This window comes from Corvus kubaryi, unplaced genomic scaffold (assembly GCF_017639235.1).
Source record: "Corvus kubaryi isolate FWS band 111438036 unplaced genomic scaffold, C.kubaryi_AGA036_p1.0 37385, whole genome shotgun sequence".
Taxonomy (NCBI): domain Eukaryota; kingdom Metazoa; phylum Chordata; class Aves; order Passeriformes; family Corvidae; genus Corvus; species Corvus kubaryi.
This window is the reverse complement of record NW_024581127.1, coordinates 20,891,764-20,908,926: the sequence shown is the minus strand read 5'-3', so window position 1 is coordinate 20,908,926 and position 17,163 is coordinate 20,891,764. Positions and strand designations below refer to the sequence as shown.

Below are 17,163 nucleotides of genomic sequence, written 5' to 3'. Positions count from 1 at the left end.
TAAAATAAAAAAAGAAAACCCCCACAAAAACCCCCAAACAAAAAAAGAACTTAAATTCAGACTTCCTTAATGAGCAAGTCAAGATGAAAGACTACTATAATTGGAGCAATATCCTGATGCTAAAAACCAAACAAAAAACCAAAACAATAAAAAATCCAGGTAATTTTGTATACTGGGTCTAATGGCTCGTAGTTAGTTTTTTCATAGAAGCCCATAAGGTGCTGTAGTTTGGATTTGTGATTAAACTGGAGTTGATAACTCAACTATATATTGGGTACTTCTGAGCCGTTCTTGCACAGCATCAAGACTTTATTTTCCCCCTCCTCTGTCCCCACAGTGAGTAGACCAGGCATAGGCAGGATACTGGGAAGGAAAAAAAACTAGACAACAAACCCAGATTGACCAAAAGGATATTTCATACCACGTAACTAATGGTAAGCAATAAAAAAATTAGAGGGGCTGAAAGACAGCTGCTAATCATTGCTTGGAGACCATTTTGATTGATCCATTTGTGGAATATGGTGAATGATTGCTTTTGTATCACTTCCTTTTTTCTCAACTCTTCACTTATTAAACTGTCTTTTGAAGAGTCTTTCTTGCTTTTGCTCTTCCTGTTCTTTCCCCTTACGATTGCTGGGGGCAGGGAAGGGAGGGAGAGAGCAGCTGTGTGGTGCTTCGCTGCTAGCTGGGGTCAATCCACTAGAATTCCCTACTCTTCTTGTACATCTAATAACTAAATTTCAAATGCACACAAGTGATGGAATATTTCTTTCTTCTTTATACCCTGAATATAGAAAATTACTTACTCTTGAAAAGTAGATGTCTGTTTTATCATTTTAGATAGTAGTTTGCATTATCTAAGCTCTCTTCTTCCATATCTTGAATGTGAAAGTCACAGGGTACAAAACTTTCCCTGGTGCCCAGAGCAATGTTCTGTATAGCCCGTTATCTGACCTGTATAGACACAAATTCTTTCTATCCTGAGTACCATGTACTTCCATCCTGACAGTGCTGTGCCTGACCAATAACATGATTGTGTAGTTTCTAGCTTAGCACTGATTTGTATCCCATCACTTGGTCAGGCATAGTGTACAATTTTGTCTGTTCATGCTTGTTAGAACGCTACTAATTGATAAATAAAAAGCCCCACAGAGGGCATGTCAGTGAACGTTATGTTGAATATAAAAGTTTTCCTGATAATTTTGAAATCTTTTATTAATATTTTTTTATTTATCTGTTTTAATTCAGGCTCTCTGGAATGAATATACCTCCTCCAGTTATAAGCAACAAAAACTGGCTCAGACTACATTTTGTAACAGACAGCAATCACCGATACCGTGGATTTAGTGCTCACTACCAAGGTACATTTAAAGAAATACATTATTAGTTGTGGCTGTATTTGCTAGGAAAAATAGGGCCTGAAGTTGTAGGAAAAGGGAAGGGCCACTTAAAAAAAGCCCTTATAAGTATAGCCTGTTTTTCAACTTGCTATATCAAATTACAGTACATTAGATTATGGGCAGCGTATTATCTAGTGTATCTAAATTCAGTTACCAAAAAAAATTGCAGGAGATATCTGCTTTACTTGAACCTGCGCAAGTACTTAGCACAGATCCTAATATTCTGAAAGATACTGGTTAACAGTAACAGAAATAATGTCTTTATCATTAAATTATGGAATTGAATCTATAGTTGTATTAGTCATGTTTGTAAAGCAGTGAGTAAGTTTCTGTTTACTAATGTAGCATTTAATCTCTTTTACTTTTTACTATGTTTTGGAAGGCTTTGCGTTATTAAGGGTTTAATTAACCAGAAAGATTCTTACACACTGTTTTTATGAGCAAGCATTTATTTTGAGTAAGAGTAAAAGCATCTGAAGCATAATTTTGGGAATGTCACTGTTTGGAACAAGGTCCTTCTGATGATGAAGTGCCAATGAAATCTGAATGTCATTAGTGTATGGTAATACTGTAAATAATATTTTTCAATATCCACAGTGTATCAATGGATCTTCAGGGAACAGTAATCCTTTTTTGTGTTTTGTGCTTTTTCCATTTATCTGATGAAAAAACTAATCATGGCATTCCTATCAAGATTTAATTCAGGAATTTCTTTTGCAGTTTCTTATAGAAAATTTAGCATAGGAAGAGATTACTTACATAAAATTTTGTAGAATCTGATAAAATTAGTCAAGTAATGTAAAAATTGCAATTAAGAAAAGCCTATGACTAATGTTTTTAAGTTGATCTTTGATAACAGCAAATTTTACAACTCTGTGTTGTAAAATGCCTCAGATAGCATATTCCATACAAGAACAGAAAAAATTGATTACTATTTTCAGCAAGTAATGTATATCTTGATTTGGACTTCCTGAGTTTATAGGTGTTCTTGAATGTGTATTCTGAGTGAATTTACATGAAAGAAAATTTCTTACTGTAGCTTCAGGGCTGCTATAATGATTTATAAAAAGCACTGACTCATTTTTTGCATGATATTTTTCATACCACATATGATAAACCACACTCTTTAATAGGAAGCTGCTAGCTTATGGAACTGTTAAAAAGATAGAAAGTAGGACTTCTCTCTATTGAATCTACCCCACATTTGAGAAACCATGTGATAACTATTTTGGTGGTTTAAGTGAAGTAATTTGGAGTATTGAACTGTTTCTTTTGAACTAGTGAGAAAAGAAGAACAAACCATGTCTCATGGTACACATACATGCATTTCTGCCAAAAATGTGAGGTAATATCTAATGAAAGGGAACAGGCTTATGTTTACTTTCAAAAATATGTTTTGTGCAGGACACATAAAATATGTGAGTTGGTAGGTGTAGGAGATTTGAATATGCTGTGTGTCTTCTAGTTTTCTTTACTGCCTAATAATGTAGTGACTAAGTAATGGGGTTTTTACTATATTTGTTTGCTCATTTAATTTTTAATGGTGTATTGCTGAAGGTATGTTAAAGTGTACTCAACACTAAGCTGTCAAATGCTACAGTAACCCACCATACTTAAAATGAAGAAAATGTCTTCTGCAACTCTAAAATAAATGTAGGGAGTAAAAAAATTCAGCATGTAAAGGAATTAAATGTGCATACTCAAGCCTATATGATCAATAAAAAATAACCTTGATAGTAGAAAAATAGTAAAAATACATGGTCAGATAATAAGGGATGAGTAGCTTCTGGTAGGTTAATGGTAGACTAAAGGAGAGAGCATGAAGAAATTAAATAAATATTATAGAATTGTAGAATGGTTTAGGTTGAAAGGGACCTTAAAGATCATCTAGTTCCACCCTCTGTGCCATGAGCAGGGAACCTTCCACTAGACCAGGTTGCTCAAACCCTGCCATGAACACTTCTATGGATGGGATATATTAAAATCCTTTCATACATTTAGAAAATAAACAAAAATATATGACACAAATTTTTCAGTTTTTTGAGAACTGTAACTGTCGCTGTTATCCCCAGAGAATGGCAAAATCACGACATGAATCCAGGTCAGATGATATGGCCGATGCGACCTTGTTTAATCACCCATACCTTTTATAGCATGGTTTGCAAAAGAGAAATTACATGATTGGCCTATTGGCCCACCACCTCTCAAGGTGATAGATCGAGCAGTAAGACACCCATTTCCAAATATTATTCTTAGAGAAGGAAAATAATTTTCACAGTTCTCAAAACAACTTGCAGGTGTAGAAATGGTTTATATTCTCTTGAACTGTTGTCCATCCAGTTCGCATGAGAACAAAAGCTTTCACAGAGAAGCTGTGAGAAGCTGGATTTCTCTAACTGCTCTCTCATGAGAAAGAAAAGTTTCACAGGAAAATTCCTCTGCTCCTGCCTTTTAGCATCCACATGTAACCTTATTCTTTTTCAGTTAGAGATAACATTAAGCCTTTTTGTAATGACAATTTTCAAACTTTAATTTCACTGATGTTCTGACATGAGTTTTCTGAAAACCAGATAACTGAATAAATATTTTAAAAGTGTTGCAGAAAGCCATGTAGTACAAGTGCTTGTTTTTCTTTTCAAGAGTTTATTTCTGCATTACTTTTGAGAGGGCATCTGTTAATTCTTTCAATAGCTTGTATTATCAGAGTGCTACATAGTAATAACTGTGTTAAAATCTTGCTCCTTCCCCTGCTTAATTAATGTAGATTGTCTGTAGCTTCTTTCTGAGTTTCCTCTTTGAAACATAATATTTGCTACATAGTACCACTACGACCAGAATTATTAATTTCTTAGTACTTCCTCTAGTTTTATTTTCTTTAGCCCATTGTTACATATTTTGAAGGACCTGGACTCCAAATTCTGAACTTCAGAATACTGCATAATTTTAGTCTGTCATTGTGTGGCACTTTTCAGCTAATCACTCCCTTGGCTTACTGATTTTGTTTGCACAAATGTGCATTTTGTGCCAGTGTATTTGGGTGATGGTTTAACCCTGAGTAGAAATGAAGCCCTCTCACCACCACCCATTCACTCCATCCTCACAGTACAACAGGGCAGAAAATAGGAAGAACAAGAGTGAAAAGTTTCATGGTTGAAATAAAGATGTGGCAAATCACTCATCAGCTACTCTCCTGGACAAAATGTCCTTATTTACTCTCCTCTTTGGACAGCTTATCTTCATTCCAAATACTTCCCCTTCCTCTATTCCACTACAGATTACCCTTTGTCTCTTTGGTGAGATAGCCAGTGCAGGAGGTTCAGGTCAAAGTGTAAGAGTTAATTTCTGCTACTCCTCATTTCTCACTCTTTTCCTCTGCCATTTCTTCCCTCTTACTCATTTCTTCTGCCTTGATGTACATTGACCATGGGCCATAGCCTCTTAGTGGAAGAACCTGCTCCAGTGTGGGTTACCCATGGATTCCAATCCCTTTGAGGGTATTACTAGCTCTGGAATGGAGCACTCATTCTCTGAACTTGTTCATTTCCCTCAGTGTTTATTGCCTTATCTTATATACATCTTCATAGAGTTGTCACAAATTCTACTGATGGACTCTGTTTTGTCCTGTGGTGGGTCCATTTTGGAGCCAGATGTGGCCAGTTGTGACTAGCATGGGACAGCTCAATGCCTCCTGAAGGCAGAGGTCACATGTTCAGCCCTACACCCCTCTGCTACCAAATCCCTGGCCTTTATACTAATTATAGTCTTATTCCCTTCTGTTCTCTTGATTTTATGAAAACTGGGTTTTAAGATTCTTTTTCATAAGGCAGCCTCGCATGGCCGAGCTTCAGTGTAATACCTAAAGCTATTTTGGCCTAGACATTTGAAAAGAATAAAAGTGATGCACTGGAAAATCAAAATACAGTTGCATATGGAAAAAAAAACCCCACAGCAACAAAAAAATAGAAAACCTAGGGTATTATGTAATTTTTTGTAAACAGACTTTTAATGTAATTAAACATATTTTCCTAATTTTCTGTTTAAGACCTTGCAAACAGGCAAAGAACTTTAAAGCATTTAAAAATTTTTTTAATTGGCTTATACAGAAAAAATGAAATCTGCTGAGGTAGATGAAACTGTGGAAAGATCTCAGTTTCTCTCAGTACATAGTCATGTGAGTTATGTGTATTACTTTCTTTAATAGGCAATTTTATTAATGAAAGGTATTAATTTATACAATATTTAAAAGACATTGGTAAACAATAACCAATGTGATTAGAAGAGAAATTTCAATAAGAAATTTCAATTAGAGGAGAATCAAAATGTTTCCCTACCTAGGTTGTGGTGTCATAACCCACTTACTCTTGCTTGCCTGGTCATCTGTGTTTCAGCACTTCTTTCTATTCACTGAGAGTTCCTTGTCTTGATGTTTTCTCTTCTTGTTGCTTTGTTGAAACTCCCTTTGAATCAGAAACTGTTGGCTGAAGTAGAACAAAAGCTTCTTTGGATCTTTTTGAAGCAGCTCCTTCCTTGGCACCAGTAATCCTCTTTTCCTGTTTCTAAAATTAGTTGTGCTTTTATACTCCTTCCATTTGCAGTTCCTTTTGGTTGCTGCTTTCTGTTGGTTACTTTTTGTACTCTTATCATTTATGTATGAATCTATAATATTATCTAAGTGGACAGAGGGGTTAAGTTAGCTTCCCAGCATCTGGTCTTACTGAATGGCATACACAAACTTCAATCTTCTTTATATCAAGCAAACCCAGATTCAGAAAAGGCTTTCAGAAAAAGAAAAAAATCTTCATTTTCTGATAGGCATTACTTTAAGCATCTATAACTTTTCTTTTTAGATTCAGCATCCTTTTCCTCTCACTCTCTACCTTCATCCTCCCTTAAAGCCCTGGAAGGTTTCAACAGTAGCCCTACAATTTCTATTCATTTCACTTGCGAAATCCATTTCTTAACTGATTTTGTTTCCTTCCCGTTTGTTTACCTCTGTTTAAGACATGTGCAAACTCATGTTTCCACTTTGAGCAAAATAGTATCAAATATGTAAACTGAGTGCACAAACACATTTGCCATCCATTAACAATCTTTGCTTATACGAAAATACAGATGAAGCTATGAAATATATCCATGAACTTTTCAAGATAGAATAAAATTTAGTTGTCCTGCTCATATGCAAATAGTTAGTCTCCTTCATACTTGACAACCAACTATGTGGAGCTGAGGTTGGATAAATGTGAGAACCTTGAATGTGGGATGAAATATGAAGAAAAAGATACTGAAAATTTCTTCTTGCTCTGCTTGATTTTCTATTGTTACTTTGTTTTTCCTTCTGTCACTTTTTTTATGAATAGAAATGTATCTTCATTCATAAATTATTTATGGAGTTATCTTTTCTTAAATTTTTTAGTTTGCTTTGCTTTCAGACAGAATGTAAAGCAATTGCCAATTGGGTAAAGAGCAATAGTACTAAGCTGCCTTACAACATCATGGCTAGACTTGCGAGAAGGGGAAAACTGTCTATCACTTTTTCACAACATTTGAAAATTAAATCTGATTTTGTCATTCATTCCTTATTTCAAAAGCTATTGCAACAAACAGTATACTGTACTAGTGCTGAAAGACCAGCAGTTGTAACAGAGACATAGGTAAGATTTTTGTTTAGACATCTATAGGTGTCTATATACAGATTAAAGCTGGAGAGCTGTGAAGCACTGTACCTGTATATCTGTGCACTGATGGATCACTGAAATCACCCAGGGTACCCAAGATATTTCTGTGGCAGAAGTGCAGAAGCTCTTTGGCAGACAAACCAAGGTGTTACCAAGACATATGTTATGATGTTACAAAATTTCTGCAACTCAAATTATGTATGGGTAACTGAGCTTTCTCGATACCTTGCTAATCCTGCCAGTGTGGGTTGCAGAGTGATTCAGCTGACCACATGGTAGGTGTTGGGTAGAGGTGCTCTAGAGTAGAAGAGACATCTACATGGTGTTGGCAAGTTAAAACTTACAGATCACATGGTGTGTTTAGCATGTCTGACACCTAAACACTATGCAGATATTTGCTCCCAGCGAGACAGTAGAGAGAATCAGAAAAAAGGTAAAACTCATGGATTGGGATAAAGTCAATTTAACAGGACAGAAGAGGATGGGAAAGTAGTAATAATGACTAAAGAATATACAAAACTAGTGATGCACAAAGCAACTCACCACCTGCCAGCCAATTTCCTTCCAGTCCCTGAGCACCTCCCAGACAAGTTCCCTCATCCCGTTTGGCATGATGTCATATGGTATGGAATAGTCCTTTGGCCAGTTGGGGTCAGCTCTCCCAGCTGTGCTCGTTTTCAGCTTCTTGTGCACCCTCAGCCTCATTGCTGTCAGAGCAGCATGAGAAGCTGAAAAGTCCTTGACTCATGGTGAGCCCTGCTCAGCAAGAACTAAAACATCAGTGTGTTATTCTCATCCTAAATCCAAAACATGGCACTATAACAGCAATTAAGAAGAAAATTCACTCTATCCTAGCAAAAACCAGGACACCATGCAATTCCGGCATAGAAACTGAAAGACAGGAAGGAAGAAACAGCATATAGGCACCTGTTATATCCTGTCTTAGATGTGTGCTTTAAAATTAATTAAAACACTACATTCCACTGACTACAATGACTAGATTTCCATTTATTGTAATAGTTTGTATGCACAGTACAATTACAGACACACTGATGTAGATATTAATCTCAGTTTACATTTACTACTCACTTACTGAAATGGTTTTTTAATACCAGAATATTCAAGGGCTTGAGATTCCGTAGGAGAAAGAAAGGTACTCATCACTTGAGTCACATTTATAGAGGTCTGCTACTTAGAAAAGGGATGTATTTTCTGCTTAGGCCAGTGAAAATAAGTTGCTGCTTTCACTGATATTATATTTGACAGATGACAGATTTTTACTTTTTTTTTTTTTTAAGACAGATACTTAGTTATCAGAGTTGTGAATCTGTGACTTTTAAGACCTTGAACTTATTTTGTCAAAACAGCCCAGATGGCTACCTGATTCTGCAGTGGAGAGAGGAGAGAGGAATCCTCTCTTCATAGACTGAAATTACCAGAGTTTCTCAGAAGTTTGTTTTTTTTATTCACCTCCAGGCATAACAAGAGCTTAAATTTCATACATTGTCACATTAGTAAATGTTTTTAGTGGATTCTCATACTCCTGGGTCTGTCAGCTACACTTTATCTCATACTGAGATATATTTTCTAAACACATTATTTTTCACCTTTTACCCTTCAGATGTCTTTTATTCACAACTATACACCCACACAATTACAGTGCACAGAATGACATTGATTTTGTTGTAGTCAAGTTGTAGAGGAGAAAAAATGTTGCATTTTGTTGACCATCCCCAAATTTAAACAACTTATTTTTAGAATTCTCACAATGATAGGTTTTAATAACACAACTATTGGCAGTTAGTTCTGATACTGTGTATGGATCCAGAGAGATCTAATTTTAAAATTTTAATTCAACTTTTTTATTTCGAGTTAGATCATATTTCATTTTAAAAAAGTCAGTAGAACTAACGTTAAATATTAAGACATGATAGTCTGTGCTAATGTTTAATTTGATAGATGGTTACTTACTTCTGGAACAAGTGTTAACTGATGCAGTAAAGAGTCCTTTCCATTTTAATGATTTAATGGATGCATCTTCTTAATTTCAATTTACCATAAAGGAAAACCACTGATATTTTAGGGACATTCAAAAATTTTAATATCTTTGTTTCAGTTACTACTCTACATACTCCTCTTTATTGTTTACAAAAGAGCAAATGATAATATTTTATGTACTACTGACTGTAAGTAATTCCAACTCCTCTGCAGAAGATAGAAAAAAAATAGTGAATTACTCTTTATTTAAATTTAGGTAATGCTTAGAAAGCATTTTCTTTACTTGGGTAACTTTTGTTGAAAGTTCAGGAATTTATAAACTGAAATGAAATAAAAGATTTCAAACAACTCTAAAAATCTAGGAAAATATTATATTGAAACTACAAAATCCATAGGCAATGTGAAGAGTCCTGGTTTCTGGAAGGGAAAAGAATTATTTAAACCTCAGTGTGGTTTTAGTGATCCTATTTATATATATACACATATATATACATATATATACACATGTATATGTATATATATATACCTATTTCAATATATTAATAAATTTTTAAATAAATATATAAAATGTATATAATATTTATATTTGGATTTTTACCTATATTAATGCATATCTCTCTCTGTATGTATATATATATTTTATACATCTACTGAAAATATTTCATCTAAGAAAATCCACCAAAATTCAAGGAAAATTAACTAGGAAAATAAATTTTCTATGGCAGTTGAAATCTTCTATTAATAGTACATAAACTCTAGAGTGTATAGGACCTTCAAAATACTTCATTTTGATAAGGTCAAATCATTAATTTGTTAACCTACACATCTGTATGCTTCATAGCTACCAAACAGCTTAATATGTTAATCTGTTCTTAATATGACAATCTGTTCATGTCAGAATGACAAAACAACTGAAAGAAAGACCTGGAATAAAACACTTGTTCACATTCAGAATATTTAGTGGTATTAAGATTAAATGTTGGAACATTTTGTTTCCTCTTGGAAAATTGTTGACATGGAAATGTTCTCATAATATACTTGGGCTTTTTTATTAAATTATTTATATTTTACTGCTGTGAAAATCCTTTCACAATAATTGAATGCAATTAGCCATTCAAGTTAGATTATTAATAGTTTTGACCATTATAAAGTTTACTGTACATTAAAGGAAACAAACCTGATGTGGTCTAACTTTAGAAAGTAGATTTTAAATGTTAAAACTAATAGAGTCACTGACATCAGATGCATTGGATTTATTTCTGCTGGAAGATTTATTCCCATTTCCTTCTCTCCCTCTTCCCTCACTCAGCATTTTAGACTTTTTTTTAGTTCTAGGAGGTAATTTTACATTTCAGAGGGGTGATTTTCTACCATTAGAAAACACAAGGAAAGAAATAATTTTGGTAAGAAAACAACAGGCAGAGGAAGAGAACTAGATAATGAAGTAACTAAATATGGCATTTTTTGTCTACCCTCACACTCAAATTTTCCCATGTACTTTCTAATCAACCTGCATAAATTATTATGCAGAAATATATTTTCTTTCTGTCTATCTTTATTCTCTTTAACCGAAATTGGGAATTGTTCATTATTTAGTTACTGAGAACACTTGCATTTGTGAGAGAAAGCATATCCTCATGGCCTTGAGGTTATAAACGCAGAGTAGTTATTTAATTTTAATTTTAACGTTAATTTTATGAACTGGCTAGGTATATGTTCAGGCATAAAATATGTGAAATACAGCTGCTGTGGTCTTTAAATGTTTCTCCCTGGTCTATTATTTGTAAAAACTAACCACACCATATGCATGAAGACTGAATAACATGCTGGATAACCTCCTGCCCAAAGATAGGAAAGTTACTATTTTTATAATAGAAAAAATAAATCCAAAATTCTGCTTTGGAATATGAATATGCAAGTGACCCATGCAAGATGTTGTGTCAGAAGTTATTTCTTAGTGTTAAATGAGATGATACCGTTTTTACTCATTCCCAGTATAGATAAGGTTCGGGACGTTTGGCATTACTCTTTAAAATTAAGTCCAAGATTATCTAATTTGAGAAGTAAAAATACCTTTTGCAAAGTATCCCCCAGTAAATAAGGAGTCAAGTCTATTTAATGAAAAGTTAATCTTCTAATGATTCTTCAAGTAAGAAATATTAAATTTTCTGAACTACCTTTTTAATTCCCAGTTACACTTTCTTCACTTTAGTTCCAGTGAATGGATCTCTTTATACTTTAAAACATTGATTGCTTTATTTGTGTACTGTATCAGTAGCAGTATGAGAAAGCTGAAAGAATTATTTTTTTTCCCCATTCACAAGCACCAGGAAATGATTAAAAATATATCTCTGTTCAACAAAAGGTTTTCACTTAAATGCAGCTGAGGCAATACACCTTGCATACTAGGGAATATTATTCTGTGGAATTTGTTAATGTGCAAAATCACTAATTAGTACCAAAGAGATTCTCAGTTATGTAATTTCTTTAGATCTTTATTATGGGAAATTTCAGTACCATTCATATTTAAAAGAAAACTTCATAAAAGTGCCCTGAGAACCATGGTGTTCAAACCTTCAAAGTCTGTCTGAAAATTGTCAGAGCAAACGTAGAATAGCAGTGTGAATACTGAAGTGTTTCTAGCATTGATATATGTTGTATTGTGTGTTTCTTTCTAATGTACTTACTTGCTTTGTTTTATAGATGTCAAAATGCATTTTTTTTTTGGTCTGGATCCAGTCAATATGAACATTGAATGAAATTTTCTGAATATGTAGAAGAAACACAGAGAGGAAAGTAAAGTAGTTAGAGTGGAGAGCGAGGGATTGTGAGAGAAGGATTTAGCTGACAAGATGGGCAGTAATAAGGAGATTGAACCTGGAGGGATTCTCTTGAATAATTCTGACTTCTTGTATGATACATACCCCGGTTGGAATCTAGTCTGTGCTAGTTGGATTGAACAGTCAGCCAGGACAAATTTCTTTCCCAGGCTGAACAGTCTGAATTCTCTCAGCTTTCCTGCATAGGAGAGGTGCTCCATCCATTTATCTTCACGGCCCTGCTCTGGACCTTCTGTAACAGGTCTATGTTCTTCCTGTGTTGACGCCTCCAGATCTGGACTCAGCACTCCAGATGGGATCTCACAAGGGCGGAGAAGAGGAGCAAAATTGCCTCCCTGGCCCTGCTGCCCACACTGCTTTTGATGCAGCCCTGGATACAACTGGCCTTCAGGGCTGCAAGAGCACATTGTTGGGTCATGTCCAGTCTCTCATGCATCAACACCGCCAGGTCCTTGGCAGGGCTGCTCTCAATCCATTCATCTTCCAGGCTGTATTGATGCCAGGGGTTGCCCTGAGCCAGGTACAGCACCTTGCACTTGGCCTTGTTCAATTTAATGACCTTCTCATAGGCCATTCCTCAGGCTTGTCCAGGTCTCTATGAATGGTATCCTATCCCTCTGATGTGTCAGCCACAGCACTTTGCTTCTTGCAGTCTTCAAACTGGCTGAGGGTGCATTCAATGCCTCAGTTTATATCATTGATGAAGACGCTAAATAATACTGATCCCAATATGGACCCCCGAGGGAAACCACCTTTCCACAATGTCTGTCAGAACACTAAACTATTGACCATTACCCTCTGGACACAACTGTCCAAGCAATTTGTCATCCATTGAACAGTTCACCCATAGAATCCATTTCTCTTCACTTTAGACAGAGGGGTGTTGTGAAGGATCCCATCCAAGGCTTTGCATAAGTCCAAATAGATGACATATGTGGCCCTTTGTTGATTGATGCAGTTGGTCCACCACTAGGTTGATTAGAGAGGACTTGCCCTTGGTGAAGCTGTGCTACTGCTCCAAATCACCTCCCTGTCATCCATGTGGCTTAGCACAGCTTCTAGGAGGATTCAGTTCGATGGTTTTCCCAGGCACAGAGGTGATGCTGACAAGTTCATAGTTCCCAGAATCCTCCTTTCTACCCTTTCTAAAGATAGGTGAAATGTTTCCCCTTTTCCAGTCACGTGGGACTTTGCCTGACTGCCATGACTTTTCAAGTATCATGGACAGTGGCTTGGCAATTACATCAGCAAATTCCCTCAGGACTCTGGGACGCAGCTCATCAGGTCCCATAGACTTCTTTATGTTCTGGAGGTCATGAACCTGAACTTCTCTGACAGTGTAAGGGACTTTGGTCTTCCAGTCCCTGTCTTGAAGTCCGTCCACATGAGGGGTGTGTGCCAGTGAAGACTGAGGCAAAAAAGATTGGAAATAAAATTATGAGATCTGTTGTTCATTTATATTGTCAGTAATATCAGCGAGCTCTTATGCTCTAATTTAGTCAGTATACTAAGAGCACTCCACAGTCCTCAGGTCCATACTTAGAATGCTTAAAAAGCACACCTTAGTGCTTTTCAACCTAAATATTAGGGAAAGAATAGAGGACAGCGCGGAAAACATGCTGCTGTATAAATCAACCTTCACCTTGACTCCAGCTGTTGCTCTGGCCTCTCAGTATTTCCAAAGAATAGAGCAAAGTTGAAGAAAGTTCAGAGAAAGCAAAGGTAGCAAACACATATCCATGTGTTTCTGATTGAAAGTGATTGATCTGTGTCGTAACCTGCAGTTCAAAAAATAAATATATCTGTGGGAGGAGGCGAGATACACAGACGGTAAAGGTATGAATCACCATTGGAAATATTTATTAGATCTCTTTTGGATGTCAGAGTTGAGGCACATACTTTATAGTGATTTACCCAAAGTTACCAGAATGTTACCAGTGGAATAGGGCACCAGGTCTTTTGAGCCCTAATCCAGGGCAGTTGGAAGCTAGGTAACACTAACCCTTCCACTTCTCACAAAGCTAGCTGAATTGCTTAGATAATGCTGGTTTAGTTTATAGTACTGCCTTGGTACACTATGATATATGAAAATATTTGTGAAGAGAATCTTTGACTTGAAGGACATATATTCAAATTAAATCAGGCTGTCTCAAATTCAAAAGGGAAGAGGGATATTGACTTTGTGAAAGTAAAACAAACTGCTGCTTTTTGTATTTTTCTTCACCTGTGACTCCTTTTCCTTCTCAGTTAATAGTAAACTTGGGATTAAAAGCCATACCTTTTAATTCCTAATATATATGTCTAGTGTATATGTGTAACAGGCAGATAACGAATACAGATTTGTAATTGAAGATAAAAGAAGAAATGATTCTTCATTTGTTTGGTGGGTAGTTTGGCTTTTCATGAAAGATGTATAAGGCTTACATGCTTAAATAAAATTTTTCCCTAGAAAGTTCTCAAACCTATATAATTTAAACAAATTAATGATAGAAACATTACAGTTTTGAAAGAAATTTCAATTATAATAAATTAACCATCTGTTTGTTGAAGCCATTGGAGCACGCTCTTTTGATACTTAGAGCAAACCAGTCAGTAGTACTTAAGCCAAGAATCATTCAAATTCCCAGTGACTGTAGTGGGAAATTATGAATATTAACCAACCTGAAAGAAATTGACAGAATCACAGAATGGATATCATAGAATCATGGAGTCATAGAATGGTTTGGGTTTGAAGGGACCTTAAAGCTCATCTTGTTTCAAACTCCTGTCATGGGCAGAGACACCTTTCATTAGACCAGGTTGCTCAGAGCCCCATCCAGCTTGGCCATAGTAATGTTGGAAGCGACTACAGTGGAGTCATCTGGCCCAACTCCCTGCACAAGCAAGATCATCCTAGAGCACATTGCAGAGGATTGTGTCCAGATGGTTCTTGAATATCATATATTCATCCTTATACCACTTGTGGAGGGTATCACAGTCATTTTTGTGTGCATAATTAATATTTCAATATCCCATGGTCTTTGTACAGAGGCAAAATGTCTCTTTTTTTACTCTGTACTCACTTTTCCTAGAATTAATGTGATGTGGGGTTTTATTTGTTTATTTGTTTGGTTTTGAGGGGGTTTTAATTTATTATTTCCTCAGGGAACAAATTTACTGCTGAAAACTCTCATTCACTGCTATCCAGCAACTTTTTCTTACGTGAAAGAAGTTACTTTGGAACTCTGTAGAATCTCTAAGAAACTCTCACCTCTGTAGAGATAGTCATACCATTTAATTTAGGTAAAGTAAATATCAAGCAATGACCATAAAACTGCTGACAGTTGTGAAAGTGGCTAAATTCTAAGATGCCTTTCAACCTCAACCATTCTGATGAAGTCTGAAATGTTCAGATATGGTGAGAAACCAGCTGTCTCAAAATTTGACATTTTTTAGTTCTATCATCCAAGAAGTGTAAGAAGTATCCAAAACCTGCTGCTGTTTCTGAAAAATCACAGAATCACAGAATTGTAAGGGTTGGAAGGGACCTCTGGAGATCATCCAGTCCAACCCTTCTGCCAAGGCAGGGTCACTTAGAGCAGGTTACACAGGCGAACGTCCAGGTGCGTTTTGTGCGTCTCCAGACGCAGGCTCCCTGGGCAGCCTGTTCCAGTGCTCTTCCACCCTCAGTGTAAAGTTCTTCCTCCTGTTGAGGTGAAACTTCTTGTGTTTAAGTTTATGGCCATTGGTCCTTGTCCTTTCACTGGGTACCACTGAAAAGAGTCTGGCACCAACTTCTTGACACCTGCCTTTGAGATGTTTATATGTATTGATGAGATTCCCTCTCAGTCTTCTCTAAACTAAACAGTTCCAGCTCCTGCAGTTGCTCCTAATAAGAGAAATGCTCCAGACCCCTCATCCTCTTTTTTGCCATCCACTGCACCCTCTTCAGTAGCTCCTTGTCTTTCCTGTACTGAGGAGCCCAGAACTGCGCACAGCACTCCAGATATAGCTGCACTAGGGCCGAGTAGAAGGGGAGGATCACCTCCCTTGATCTGCTAATCACACTCTTCCTGTTGAATGGCAGCACAGCCTTCAGGTGTATCAGTCACTCCCCCCAGTTTCATATCATCAGCAAACTTGCTGAGGGTGCATTCAATTCCTTCATCCAGGTCATTGATAAACAAGTTGCATAAGATTGGACCCAGTATTGATCCCTGGGGATCATCACTGAGTACAGGCCTCCAACTGGATTCTACTCTTCTGATCACAACCCTCTGAGCTCTGCCATTCAGCCTATTCTTGATCCACCTCACTGCCCATTTATCTAACACACATTTCGTGAGTTTACCGACTAGGATGTTACATAAGACAGTGTCAAATTACCCTGTTTTTAGATATGCCAGTGTATCATTTTCTTGTGGAAGTTGTCTTTGTGAGCATTTCTCTGGGCAACATAAAGGTGAAGAAAGATGCAGTAACTGAGCTATTTTGGATATTAGGAACTATTTTGGCTATTGAACAAGAACAATATCATTGTTATCATTGTATCGCAGTGCAAAATTGCCTGAAATGCTCACTAAGGCAATGCATATGTAATTCTTACAATGATTTTGAAATTTTAGTGTGTAAGCATTTACCTTAGGACATCTTGAAATTGTTGGCCAATGGATAACTGGGGTCATCTCACAGGGAAGATTTTCCTCAGGCGAAGCTCTTGTTTTGCACTGGATGCCAATTCATAGCTTAAAAGTTCACTAACTGCCCACTTGATGCTGACAGCACACAGTGTTCAGCAGGAAATAGCTTTATCTCTGTAAACTCTAGGTGGATTTTGAATCGGTTTTTATACCAAAGAAACATTTTTCCTTGCCAGAGAATTGTTTTCATCCCACTTAGGACCTGACCTTTCTTTAAAAGTATTATTTTTCAGTCTGTCCTGACCTTTTAGATAAAATCAAAAAATAAAAGACAGTAGTTTCATTTATAAATCATTCAACTTTGCTTTATAATTAACATTTATTCTGCTTAGAGATTAACTTTATTTATTCTGAGTGAGAAATAAGGGAAAAATAACACTTCTTGTTAAATGCAATGCTATGCTTTGCTCATAGGCATTGTATGAATATGAGACAAGCACAGGCCAACAGCTTCCTGAAGGCTTGAGAGCTCGGGGATCAGGGTTGAGACTGGCAGTGCAGGGCTTTTCAGCCAGTGTTGGTCCCCCTGCTGCAGGGAGCAGAGGAGGCTGCATCTGGAGGCAGACCAAAC

General features: G+C 36.4%; 1 protein-coding gene across 4 annotated transcripts in view; it reads left to right on the top strand.

Moving 5' to 3' along the window:
• Nucleotides 1-17,163, top strand: part of CSMD3 (CUB and Sushi multiple domains 3) — a 613,333-nt gene that overhangs the window by 219,104 nt on the left and 377,066 nt on the right. For all 4 annotated transcript variants that reach the window (XM_042035930.1, XM_042035929.1, XM_042035928.1 and 1 more), the window contains exon 6: nucleotides 1,249-1,361. In XM_042035930.1, the coding sequence (XP_041891864.1) occupies nucleotides 1,249-1,361 (113 nt within the window). The remainder of the gene's footprint in view (nucleotides 1-1,248; nucleotides 1,362-17,163) is intronic.